Here is a 13,857-nt window from a genome sequence, read left to right on the forward strand (position 1 = left end):
GGCGCCTCCCTCCCACCTTCCCCGGTCCGGCCCGAGCTGGGCGGCGGCCGTGGTCACCGTGGAGGCCCCGGACCGGCCAAGGCCTGACCGGCCGCAGGCGTGGGGAAGCCGTCCTCCTCCGCAGCCGGTTCGGGAAACACCCGTTTCCCTGTAGCGAACCCGTTCCCGGTAAGAGGCTGTAACGTCCCCCTTCAGCCTCGGTCCTTCTGCTCCCACCTCGGCGGCTTTTCTTCCCGCCGGTTCGCCTCCGCTCCGCGCGGGCGGTGGTGTGGCGTTTTGGTCCGGCCCGGCCCTGCGGGCTGCGCCCCTCAGGCGTAACCTTGGTGCCGGTAGGCCTGCCGGCGGCTGGGGACGTGGGAAACTCGCCTGTTCCTTTACCTGACCCTAAAGGGTGGCCCCTGAGCGCAGTTTTCCCAGAGGAAGGTCCCTGGCCGCCTTAGGATCTCCGGGGTCAGTCCTCTCCTTCCTTCCCAAAGTTCCTCCCTTGCCCTGCCAGGAAGAGACTCCTCGAGGCGGTGGCTGCTGCAGTCAGGAGGGAGTACATCCATCTTGAACATGGGTTCAAGTTATGCCAGGCGAGGTTTAAATTGGATACTAGGAATTTTTTTTTCACTGAAAGGGTTATTAAACACTGGAATAGGCTACCCCAGGGAGGTGGTGGATTCGCCATCCCTGGAGGTGTTTAAAAAAAAGGTAGACGTGGTACCTGGGGACATGGTTTAGAAGTGGTTTTGTCAGGTTAGGTTAATGGTTGGACTTGATGATCTTAAAGGTCCCTTCCAACTAAAACAATTCTGTGATTCTATGATCTTAAATTCTGCTGCTTCACGCTGCAGAGGGGGTAAAACCAGCTCTGCTTGGCTCTCAGCTGGCAGGAGGGACCTCGCCTCCCGGGTAGCCTCCCATCTTGCTCCAAGTCCTGTGCTTTCTTCAAAGCCTGTTGCTATCAGAATCCCAACTTAGAAACTTGAAGGCACACAAAAGACCCATTTTCCAAACTAGAATGTTGTCAAGCATCCTCTGTATAAAACTCTCATATATTTTTTTTTTTTTTAGAACTTGCATCATTTTCTAGTTTGGCCAACAGAAACGGGTGGCTGGAAGAGAAGGTTGTATGCAACAAGGCAAAGCTTCGACTTTCTTGGACTTTGTTTTCAGCGGATGCCAGAATCGGGGGATGCCCTGTTTAGACCCTAGGATACTCGTGGAGGAAGTCATTGTAGGAAACCCTAACTCTATCCAGGCAGGAACATGATGATAAAATTTCATCACATAAACTAAGCATAAGGAGTGAGATATGTGTGTGACTTTGGTGGTGGAGAGTAAGTCAGATGAGGAATCTGAGAAACAATTTTAGATCCAGATTATTTACCAGAGATTGAATCATTGCTAGTCTTTTTGAAAGAACAGTCCAATTATGTTGTTCTTGTTCCCGTGCTCTTTTTGTAGTAGCTATTTACAGCTATATTGGGACCTATTTGCCTCCTACATGACCTTATAAGGGCCATGCTCAAATCACATTCCTATTTTCATTTATTATAACTAATTTATAGCATGACATTTGTTTTAACAGAGGTAGTTGCAAAATGCTATAAAAACTGCAGCACCATAACTATTCGTTCACGTGTATTAGGTTGTTTTTTCTTCCCCTGTAGATTCTGTAAAGTTGTTTTGTTTTTTTTCTACTATGGGGAATACTTAACTGGAAGTGGGCTAGTGAAAAATGTGACCTTTTGCACTGGGAATTCACATCCTCGGCCTGAAAAATCTGGGACAGTGAATTTTTAGAATAATGAATAATAATATAACAGTAATAGTGAGCTTTTGGATGGAATAGGTTACACTGATGGTCAATTATATATCATGCATTTCTGTCTCAAGTTTAATGAACTAACTTCCATGAAATACAAGCTGAGAATTTTTGAGAATATAACCAGTTTTCTGGCATTTTTTTTTTCAAATGGACTTCCAGATTCATAGCATATATTCGGTGTAGATCATTTACAGTTTAACTCTGCCCATAAGGTTCAAAAAGATATTTTTTGACCACATGAAAACTGCTTCTGCCTTTCATTGCTGTATAGTCTCAATATTATTTCATGTTTTTAACTTCTTGAGCAGTAGTACAGGTCCCAGCATCACCCTGTACTTGAGAACTAGCATTTATTCCTTCTCTTCCTCTGGAAAATGGCCCATGTCCAAGTCCTCTTCCATCTTTGGATGCTTTGAGAAGAGGATAAAGATGATGTGTAGTCTTGGACTCTGATTCAATTACTTGCTTTGCATAGCTCTGAAATTCACGCTCCTTGCAAAGTGCAATGACCTCTCTCTGAGCATCATAGTCTAAGTCTGCTTGCTTTTCCTGCTGTTTTTTTGCCTGTTTTTCAGCCTGATGAAGAAAAGAGAATAACAAAGCTCAGTATTCCTTTTATAACATAACAATCCCTTAAAACCTAGGGAGGGTAAAAGCTTAAAGGAGATCTACGGTGATGTTACTTGCTACTTGGCAAATATCATACCTCCCCACTTCTCTCCTCTGCCGTACCTCCCACAAAAAGGGTACATTAAATAGCTGAGTGTGAACATCAGCATCAGCTGCTGCTCTTTGGTGCCCTGCCCAGAAGATACAAGAGGGCAGCAGTAGTACATAATGGCACAGGGCAGGATGTGATCTCTCATTGCCAACCAGCCTTGACTTGCATCACTGCTCTGAGAGGAGGCTGGCCCCAAACACCAGCATATCTGGAGCATAGATGATTTAAAGAAAAGCCACAAAAACAACAACAACAACAAACCCAAACAAAACACAGCAAGCTCTCTTTCTCTCTTCCTCTCGGGCGGGAGCTAGTGCTGTTGGTTTAGATGCGTGCTTCTTTCTGAAGGGGCTGACAGGGTACAGATCTTCTATTTACCATTTGCTGGATCTGAATTTTCTGTACTTCCATGTTTGCATCACGTTGTCTTTGTTTCTTGGCTTTTTCCATTTCCAGATAGGTGCGGTTCTTTTCCATTAGCGCATGAAGTTCTTTTTTACCCTCTGCTTTTTCCTCTCTCTCCTTTTCCACCTTCATCTTCATCTGTATTTTACAAAAAACACCAAAAAAAAATTAACCAAGAAGCTAGCCTGCTAAGCTGGAAGTCGTATCTTTCAGCAGAAGCAGCCCTGTATCAGCATTCTGATAAGCACGGTCATTGTGGCTGGCCAGTGTCCAAGCCCAGGGTTTTCAGCAGCCCTGGCAGATGTGCACCCAACACAGAAGTGGGAGAGGGAGAGAGGACCCCAGGAAAGATGGCAGCGGACGTGATGAAGCATGCTGATGCTTGGCATCAGCCACCGGCTGTGATCTGGGCCAGGCTCCTCAGCTGGAGTGAGCAGGACTAAGAACAGGATAGGTTTCTTACCACAGTGGCTCTGTGTTCAGCAATCGATTCAATGGCTGCCTTTTCTTTTGCTTCTTTCTCTTTGCGTTTTTTTTCTTGTTCAGCTTCTTTTTTTTCAATGTCTCTAGCAAGACGATCATCTTCCCTCTTTAATGCTTCATTCATTTGTGCAACTAATTGGCTAACGATTTTATCCTTACGTTCCTGTGTTAGTCTGCAGAAGAACATGAGCTACCATAACGTATCAGAGTACACACCAAGGTCTACCTGAAGCATTACTTCTACCAAACCCAGCAATCCTGCTTTTAGTCTTCTCTCCTCTTGCCACCCAATGTCTTGATCTTCTTGTTTTCCTCCTGTTTGGTTTTATGTTTTTTTTAATTATCTGATTTAGCAAATAAATGTTCCCTGTATTCTTGTAACACTAGCTTTCTGTTGCAATAATGAGCTGGATCACTTGGGGAGGAGCCTGCCTAGCATCTTGCTATCAGGAGAGAAATATTGGGAGTATTAGCCAGAAGTAGGAAGAGAAGGGAGCTTTTAGATTGGCTCAGTGGTATCTTCATGCTGTACCCTCACTGTTAAACTGGTAAGCCATCTTTCCTTAATAATTACCCAATGTAGTCAAATTATTTTTCTTGATCTTACTCAGGCAAATGTAGCTTATGCACAAAAATACTATTGTCAAGGATTTTAATTGTTTTCAGTTGTTGAGGAGGCGGAGGCTTGGCAGGCCGTATGGAAAATTGCTGTTCCCAGCACACTGGTGTAGAGCTTTGCACTTCTGTAAGTCTTTGTACTTTGAAGGGCGGAGAGATTGCTCCCACCCACACCTATTACTGAGGAACCTGTGAAAGAATTTCCTTTTTCTCATGAATTCTCTACTCTCCCTATCAGTAGAATTTTATTTTTAGAATAACTGTGGTTTGTGTTACATCATCTGTCTGAAAGATTTGAATATGACTACAGTATAATTTTTAGTTTATTTACAGTTTATACTCTAGTGTTGTACCTACCTACGCATTTCAGCTTCTTTCTCTTTTATCAGCTTGGCAATAGTTTCCTTTGCTTTAAAATGAGCTTTAATCCGGTCATCTTCTTCCATTTGTTTTTGTTCCTCTACTGCTTTGATAATTTTCTGGTCAGTTACATGCTCCTGCATGGGCAAAATGGTCCTGAGATAACAGATGAAGTCTAGAAAATCTTGGCCTGGGGTAGCAACTTAAAAGAATCACTCCCTATTCTCTCTCTTTGTGTTTCTTTCAAAGAGAGAAGAGAGGAAAGGCATTCTCAGTATTTCCACTGACTTCTGCCTCCCTGTTCAAACATGTATGAAGAGGAGATAGTAGATATGAGGAAGGAGAAGGGGGAACTGAGCATCGAACAGCTGCTTCTTGAGCCCATTAACACAAACAAATTGCTATGCAATGTAGTGAGATTATCCATTGCTCCCATTCACACACATGAGAGAGGGGGACATTGAGAGTAATGGGACTTTGCAGCCGCCAGCAACACATCCGCAGATTGCTGTTCCTGGCCCACCTCATCCAGAACTATCCTCATCTGAGAGCTTCATCCAAATAATAGCTGAAGAATTGTTTTCTGTAGTTTATGTAAAGAACCAAATTCTTTTGTATGTTGGCCAGAACTGTTCTGAGACATTTCAAGTTTGCATTTAGCAAGATACCTTTAAAGGTGAAGAGAGAAGGCAGCACATCTTGACCAAATTTGTAAACCTCTACAATCACAAAGGGAAAGACAAGTTAAAAAGATACTGTTATGTTCAGACTCAGGTTGTTCCCTCTTCCTAACAAAGAAAAATGGGCTTAAACCAGCAGGTATGTGGAACTTAAATCCCATTCTCAAGTCAAGGAAAATATTCCTTGACGTCAACAGCAGACTTTTTAACCATAGACCAGTCAAAGCATCAGGTGCCAATGTCCCATCAGACAAGAGAAGGGACCTGCCCCCAAGAGACCTTTCTCGAAAGCACAGAGGAAAGACATGGCCTGCAACTGGCAGGGTAGGCATATGATCCAGTGCTACTAAAGCCGTCAACAAACCTCCTGTTGCCAGTAGGCCCATTTAGATAGATGAATGCTATTGTTTCACTGCAGGCAGCCAAGGTGAAACAAGCATTTTGAACTGTCTGCTTTCCTGTTACTTACGCGATACAGCCTCTGGCGTTCAGCTTTTTCCTCCTGTTCCTTTTCCATTCTTCTCTGAATTTCCAGTTGGTACAACTGGTGCAGTCTCTGTATTTGTTCTCCTTCTCTTTTATCTTCCAGCTTGGCCAGATCTGCCTGATGCTTGCGCTCCTTTATTCTGAATCAGGAAAAGCAGTTGAATAAATTGGCCAGGGAACACATGAAGTAATGAACAGATTCTGCGTAACCATAGGTACCTTGCACTGAAGCATGTGGTACTTTGAATTGAAGGTGGGTAGAATATCAGAGGTGAAAAATAGCATTATTTTTTGTAATGGTAGCCCTCAGTCCTCTGACTAGAAATCAGCTATGGTAGGCTCACAGCTTGCAGTGGTAACAATTTTTATCTGGGTGACCTGTTAGCACCACTGCATTCATAATGATCTGGTCTATCTCTGCAGCATCCTCAGTGAACGAGATTTCCCCAGTAAGTCCCACCGTATCTATGCTTCTCCTTCTGGGCATGCAGGCAACAGCATAAACTGGTAGTGTTCCATACTAAGTTCTGCAAGGATTTATGCGTTGGACCTGAAATATGTGAGACCAGACTTTGAACCCTTCCTCTGCCTCAGGAAATTTGATTCCTCTGGGGACCACTCCATAGGGTTTCTGTAAGAGCTCAGAGAAAGAATGGAGGTGGCAGTGATGCGTTCTCTTGATGTGTTCTCTGGAATCTAGTTATGGGCAAATGGAAAATCCGTTTTAACCTTTTCCTTTTCTGGGACCAAAACTGAGTTAAAATACACTTTCAGTAACAACTTTTGAATAATAATTTGACTGAAACCTATTGACGCCTACCAGAGGCAATTTTACATGCAGACTGTTGGCAAATAAAAATATCTTTTCCCTTTTGTGCAAGGTCTTTTGTGGCACGCTGGATTTTGCTTTTAAAGTATTGCATTTGTGAATCAAAATATTAGTAAGTTTCTGTAAAAACCTTATAGAATGTATTTATGAGAAAAGAATTTAAGTAAATAATAAAGTAGGGATACCTTTGATTAATTATCACTTACTGTTCCAGCTGATCTCTACGTAGTGCCTGTTCATTCATATAATGCTGATGTGCCTTTTCTTGCTCTCTGACAATAGCTTCTTTATGTTCATGTTCCTTTTCTTTATCCTTCTTTTTGTTAACATCTGACTTTAACTTTTTAAATTCAATTTGAGCATCTCTTTCTTTTAGGACCTCAGCAAGTAGAAGTGCACTCTGCAAGAGAACATTTAAAGTAATTTGCATGTTCAGAAGTGTTTAAAGAAATTCAGTACAATTTGACTTTAAAAATTATAAGTTGTCAACAAACATGCAACCCTTTCACTCTTTCGTTCTGATAGTATAGGTAGGTTTTTGCACGATCAATAGCCTCCTTCCGTTTTGCTGCTTGGAACTGTTCTTCTTTCAAATCAAGCAGCTTTCTTTCTTCCTCTTCCCTTTCTTCACGTATTTTTTTGGCTTTAAGTTTCCGTTGTGCCAGGCCCTACAGTGCAGATAAAATGAGCCCATGAATTAAAAATGTATAAATCATTCTGAAGGTGGTGTATTCAATGCTTGTTTTTTAAAAATTTTGCATTTTAGCGTTAATTAAAAAATGTAAATGTTGATGTATTTAAATGGAGTTTAGATAAAATACATCTTTAAAACCAAATATTAAAGGGAGTACAGCTAGAATCGTTACTATGAGGGGGTTTGCATATATGAAAATGAATCCCCTTGCTTACAAATGTATCTTGTACTGACCATAATGGTATTGGGCCAGTTTTTTACAGCTGCTTTGGAGCGTAAGTACATTTCTTCTCGTTCTTTCTTCTCAGCGAGGATGCGTGCTGCTTCTCTAGTTGTGCTGCCAAGATTGTCCTGGATCCTTTCCCATTCTGTTTTTGGCAATACAATTACCTGATGAAGATCTACTTCATTTGGAAGAAAATATCCATCTAGAATGTTATTTTCTTCCAAATGATGTGATGCTGTGCAGAGGAAAGAAAAGATACTGAGGTTACTTGATATAAAAAAATCCTATATTCAGACCTGTATCGGGGTTTGAGTTCCTGCACAGTAACAACACTAAGTTATCCTAACAGATGTCTCCCCATCCCAGTACTCCAGAGCTAAGACAGGGTATCGGTATCTGCCATCTAACTATGGCCACTGTACATGCTTGGGCTGTGGCACTGACTGATTTAACTGTGTGTATGTCCCCTTCCCTGTTTGTGTGTGCGTACAGGTTTGGCTGGTGGTAGCTAACACTTTCCAGGCAGTACTTGGGCATGATTCTGAGAGCAGCAGGGACCAGGGAGCATTCCCAGAAGGAAAGGGGGAATACTGGTAAAGCCATTTTTCTGGCTGGATGAGGCAGCAGTTTGGGTACAGGCTGTGCCTTACCACCCTTGTCCTGCATGCTCATTGTATTTACTAAAATAGATCTGGCTGGTAGAACAGTTTCTTGATTTTTTTTTAAAGATTAGCTTTTCATGGAATCACGGAGTTTCAGAGTTGGAAGGGACCTCTAGAGATCATCTAGTCCAACTCCCCTGCTAAAGCTGGATTGCCTAGAGCACATTACTCAGGACTGCATCCAGGCGGGTCTTGAAAATCTCCAGAGAAGGGGACTCCACAACCTCCCTGGGCAGCCTGTGCCAGTGCTCTGTCACCCTCACCGTAAAGAAGTTTTTCCGTGTATTTGAACGGAACTTCCTGTGTTCTAACTTGAGCCCATTGCCCCTCGTCCTGTCACTGGGAACCATTGAAAAGAGCCTGGCTCCATCCTCCTTCAACCCACCCTTTAGATACTTGTACGCCATAATAAGGTCTCCCCTCAGCCTTCTCTTCTCCAGGCTAAAGAGTCCCAGCTCTCTCAGCCTTTCCTCATAAGGGAGATGCTCCAAGCCCTTAATCATCTTAGTTGCCCTTCGCTGGACTCGCTCCAGCAGTTCCCTGTCCCTCTTGAACTGGGGAGCCCAGAACTGGACACAGTATTCCAGTTGTGGCCTCACCAGTGCAGAGTAGAGGGGGAGAATGACCTCCTTTGACCTACTGGCCACACTCTTCCCTATGCAGCCCAGGATTCCATTGGCCTTTTTAGCAACAAGGGCACATTGCTGGGCCATGGATAATTTACTGTCTACTGTTTCTTTGTTGTGTTAAGCTTACATGCACATGCGCATGCATAAATACAGCTTTTCTAGGTGGTGACTAGGTTTTGTGAAATGCCCTTCAAACCATCACCAGTACTTCTGAGGGAAATGGCACTCTGTACGGAGGGGGGTCCTGTTAGAAATTCTCCTGATTTGCAGCAGACTGACGTGCCGTCCCTAAAATGTAAGGAGGCTTTCTCTTATGGTGCTACTGGTGTTTCTCACATGCAGTTACTCATCTGTTTGTGACTTATGGTGGGGACCAGCCCTGATGATCTCACTCTGTCCAAGGTGAGGGTGGCCTTGCCAAAAGTAGAGGTACACTGATGCGCTGCTGCCTACGGACAGACAACTGCCAGGCACCCAGTTCTTCTCTTAACTTCAGCCGTTGGTGATACCGTACTTCCACTGGTTTCGGGTTAGCTCCTTCTAGGTAATTCTTAGGGAGGAGCAGCCTGTCTGGCTGCCTGCAGCAGGGAGAGCAGGGGGGAGTCACCCTGGACACGGGACAGGGAGCGCCCCTGCAGCCTCCCGGATCCCTGTGCAGCCTGTGCGGCGGCTCGGCACTGCCCTCCCCCCCCGCGTCCCGGTGCCCGCGGGGAAAGCCCCACTCACGGGCCTGCTGCTGCTGCTGCTGCTGCTGCTGCTGCCGCCGCCGCCCGGGCCCCGCCGCCGCCATGGCCCCGAGTCGCGCCGCCCGGGGACGCGAGCCGTTGCCGGGCAACCCGGCGGCGAGGAGTCACGTGATGGACGCGGGCTTGAGGCACGTGGCGGGCGGGACTCAGGCGGAGGAAGCCGGAAGCGGTGGGCGCGGAGGTGGGTCGGGGGCAGCGTGGCCGTTGGTGGGGAGGGTGCGCGCCCCGCGGGCCGTAACGGTTCTGCCCTTTTCTCTCACGGGCTTCCGGTCCGCTGCCCACACCCCCACCGCGGGGCCGCCGCCCGGCTCCCAGCCCAGCCCAGCCCAGCCCAGCCCAGCCCAGCCCAGCCCAGCCCAGCCCCTCGGAGGGGTGGCTGCTCTGCTTGACCCCTCGGCCCGGTCGTTGCGCCCCGGGCAGGTGCCGTGCTGCGGTTGGGAGGGGGCTGTTTATGCGGCTTGCGCGGCCTGCTGGCCGGGGCGCTGGCCTGAGGGACGCCTTGGGCTGAGGAAGTGGCGTGAGAGGACGTGCCGGTGAGGGAACGGCTCTTGAGTACCAGATGAGGCGTCTCCTGCTCCCAGGGATTTCCGTAGCCCAGAGGTGGGCTATAGGTACCGAAGTTGCGGGACTACAGCAAGCAGATCCAGAAATGGCAGTATTTATTTTCGTTGGCTGCTTTGATTTGGTGTGTCCTTGTTAAAAAGACTGGCTCCATCTGTTCAGTAGTAGTTTCCTTTTGAAATATCTCTTAAGGTGTTTTGCCAGGAGTATCCCAGTTTGGTTGCATTGGCAAGTGATGATGGAGAGATTTAGAATGGTTGATGAACCTGATGGTGCATGACTACTGGAAGATCGACTCTGTTAGCAAGTATTAGTAACTCAGCAGCATGGGTTTAGATACTTTCACATTGTCTATTTTAAACAGAAGTTTGGTACTGAACTACAACTTTGACCTTTACAGACTGCTTTTTTAGCTTCAGCACAACTTCCCATAGCTGTAGTGGCCATAAATAGTTTACTTTGTTTAGATATTTGTCCTAATACTTCATTTTCTTGCAGAACTTTCTTCTGCGCACAAGATCAGGATAGGAATTCAGTACTTTGGTTTATATAAATAATTCTCTTTCTTTGTTTGTTTTGGAAACTGTTTTCTGACAGCTATGAAATTTCTGTTGGTTTTTGATTTTGACCATACAATCGTAGATGAAAATAGTGATACCTGGATTGTGAAATGTGCTCCTGAGAAAAAACTTCCTAATGGATTAAGAAACTCCTACCAACCAGGACATTGGACAGAATATATGGGCAGAGTCTTTGTCTACTTGGGAGACAATGGCATCAAAGAAGATGAGATGAAAAGGACTATGACAACAATTCCTTTCACTGTGGGAATGGTAGATCTTCTGGGTTTTATTGGCAAGAACAAAGAGTTGTTTGACTGCATAATTGTTTCAGATTCTAATACGGTATTTATTGACTGGATTTTGAAAGCTGCTGACTTCCATAAAGTGTTTGATGAAGTGTTTACAAACCCTGCAGCATTCAGCAGTACTGGCTATCTTACTGTACAGAACTTCCACGCTCACCATTGTGCGAGGTGCCCTAAAAACCTTTGCAAAAGGAAAGTTTTAAAAGAATTTCTAGATAAGCAGTTGGAGCGAGGAGTAAGTTATACACAAATTGTATACATTGGTGATGGTGGGAATGACTTATGTCCAGTAATGTTTTTGAAGAAGGATGATATTGCTATGCCCAGGCAGGGGTATACCTTGGAGAAAAAGATTTCTCAGCTGGCCCAAGATCTTAGTCCTGTAGAGTGTTCTGTTCTGGTTTGGTCATCTGCTATTGACATCATGTCTTATCTGAAGCTGCTTATAAAGGAATAATTCAAATTATAAGAGGAAACTAATATAGTTATATTTTATCTTCCTGGGAGAGAAAAACTGCATGTGTATAAAAGCACAAAATTGTTAAATTGGGCTGTTAGCTGAACTAATGTTTTTTAAACATAATATAAAACTGTTTATGTTCAATCTTGGCAATAGCGTGAAAGTGAAGTTAAAATGGCTTTCTAACATAGTACGCATTCCAACATAAGTAGGGGGAGGGTTGCAAGAGGAATTGCCATTATTATTAGTCTTCCCCCTCTTCCCCCAAGCCTTTACCAACTACATAACAGACCTTTTCTGTTCCATGCGCTAAGGGGAAGGAGTAGGATTGAAATGCTTGACTTACAAAGCATTAGGTGCCAGGAGCTTCATTCTGGAACTGTTGGCTTTTATACTTCTTTAATCAGGATAAATGATTAATTTTGCAAATTATTAGGTATGCTTATAATCTTGTTTGATCTGAAGATGCATTTATATTTTCAATATACTAAATATTTTACCAAACAAAATTACTTTTTAATAGCTTGTATTATCTTGTATTGTAAAGACAATAAAAGTTACTGTCACTGACAAAAGCAACACACCTGATTTGTGTAATGTATTCTGCTGGCCCGTGTCACCTGTTCCTGTAAGGGCCTGGAGAACGTGAAAACAAGTGTAGGTGTGGATGTTAGGCTAACACCTTCCTTTAGTCAGACCCCTTCTCTTCTGGAGAGCAGTAAGGATGTTTGTGTTCTGTTTAAAGAAAAGTCACACTCCCATTCTCCTGACTACCGCCCTGATAGCGTGCTGCTGCCACTCCATATAGAACTAGCGCTGGTTTGATCTTCCACGCTGACAGCTCTGAGTCAGCCAGGTGCTTTTTTCTTGCTGGATTTCTGCTGCAATGCACGGCCCACAGAATCATGCATAGGTATACATGTTTGCGCTGCTTTTACCTATTCACTCTTGTCCATATCTATAGTATAATCCTCTCTTACAGGCTGGAAAAGAACATCTGTGCCCATTTTAACTTTTCAACAGAATTGTTCTGTCATGAAGTAGTTGAAGGAATCATTTGTGAACATGCAGTCTTTCTCTTTACCAGTCACAGTGAGATGAGCTCCAGGAGTTGGGCTATGCATATACAGATAGTAAAAATAAGTCTCATTAAAATTAAATAATGTATTTTCATGCCAAATGTTTTCCTTCTTATAGTCTCGCAGAAGGTCCAAAACAGTGATATAGTCTGCTATTGAACTGATGTCTGTTTTATCTTAAGTGCCTTAATAACTGAGAAATTAGTTCAGCTTTTGTAGCACTTGGGTTGTGTATGCCTGAGGTGTAGCTCAGCAGCCTGCGATTGCTGTAGCTGTCTTCCTCTGTTTCCTGTGCAGCATTAGCCTCATTTTCTTACTGACATTTGATGTTGTTGCTACCTTCTTTTTCTCAGTTGAAGATGTTTAGGAGCAGTCTTGCATGTTTTCAGGCTGATAGTGTATATAAATTAAGATTTCCTTTGATTACTTCCTTGTAAATGGTCCTGCTTTTAGCCCTTCACCTATTTTAATGAACTGTAGAAGGTTGCTTTGAACAGTCTATTGTCCAAGACATCCAGAATAAAAGAGAGCATTCTCAGAAGCATTGCTTTAATCTGATTATTTGAAAGGTGCCCGAGATGTTTGTATTGGAGATCTTACTCTACTGTTTTGTGCAAAGGCACAAAGACAGCATCTGAAGAACTGGTGGGGCTCAAGCTGTGACAGGTTTGTCTCATTTACAGGTCATACAAAAGAATGGTAGTGGGTCTTGCATAGTGCGATTTTGTATGTGTTTGTTTTGTTTTGTTTTGTTTTGTTTTTAAAGTTGTGTGTCTCCTTCATTCTAGATGTGCTGCTTAATGTTCCAGATTCTGTGCCGGTCTCTTTTGTGCTTTTCAGAACTTAGTTGTGAGACAGCTTGCTTTCAGTTTGTCCAGAGATCTGTTACTGCTTCCTTAAAAACAAACAAACTAGCATATGAATAATTATTCAGCTTTTTCTTCCACTTACATTAATTATTGTTCTTTTAGCCTTAAGGAACATACCTTGCACTTTGCTGTGAGAATTAGAAATTGACTGAGAAATTAATCTTCATGCTCAAAAAGGGGTGGTTTTTTGTGGTTTTGATGAAAGTACCAAAGTAGGAGTTGAGAGTAGATTAAGCAAAGTAGACTACTTGAAATATTAGCAATTATGATCTAATCACTTCAAGTAGAGGGCAGAGCTGATGCTGTTTGCTGGGCAAGTGCATGTTGGAGACAGAAGAAATTTTTTATTTCCAGTAGGTAGGCCATTAAGCTATTAATACGAGGACTTGGGTTGGTTTGGGTTTTTTTCCCTCTTAGTAGAAGAGATTTCTGAAACACCACAATTACCAAATTCTTCCACATTTGGCTCTGAGGGAGGGGACATGAGTGTCTCCCAAGGGTGAAGCTGGTTTAAGCTGGTAATCCAGCCAAAAGAGAAAAGGAGAAGCTCCTTGAAGGGACGCATGTTCAGTACTTAGTGTTGCTGACCTCCAGACTTGCTGGCGGTTTAAATCCACCGTATCTCTGTGAGGGAGATGATTTAGGTAAAGATGTTATGAAAAGAAATG

General features: G+C 43.8%; 2 protein-coding genes across 2 annotated transcripts; one reads left to right on the top strand and one right to left on the bottom strand.

The window, feature by feature from the left end:
• Nucleotides 1–1,966: 1,966 nt before the first annotated feature.
• Nucleotides 1,967–7,981, bottom strand: LOC309672052 (cilia- and flagella- associated protein 210-like; the record flags this gene model as incomplete). The annotated part of the gene is made up of 9 exons (XM_082483457.1): nt 1,967–2,389; nt 2,913–3,077; nt 3,403–3,595; nt 4,398–4,537; nt 5,550–5,706; nt 6,602–6,795; nt 6,890–7,063; nt 7,324–7,550; nt 7,966–7,981. The coding sequence occupies 9 exons, from the start codon at nt 7,979–7,981 to the stop codon at nt 2,093–2,095; spliced, it is 1,563 nt and encodes a 520-aa protein (XP_082339583.1). The 3' UTR covers nt 1,967–2,092.
• A 1,536-nt stretch (nt 7,982–9,517) lies between these two features.
• On the top strand, nt 9,518–11,990 carry PHOSPHO2 (phosphatase, orphan 2). Its single transcript, XM_082484204.1, has 2 exons — nt 9,518–9,533; nt 10,511–11,990. Exon 2 carries the CDS (start codon nt 10,513–10,515, stop codon nt 11,236–11,238), a length of 726 nt encoding a protein of 241 aa, XP_082340330.1. The 5' UTR covers nt 9,518–9,533; nt 10,511–10,512; the 3' UTR covers nt 11,239–11,990.
• Nucleotides 11,991–13,857: the final 1,867 nt, after the last annotated feature.

The sequence above is a fragment of the Vanellus vanellus genome (genome assembly GCF_965231255.1).
Source record: "Vanellus vanellus genome assembly, chromosome: 5".
NCBI lineage: Eukaryota > Metazoa > Chordata > Aves > Charadriiformes > Charadriidae > Vanellus > Vanellus vanellus.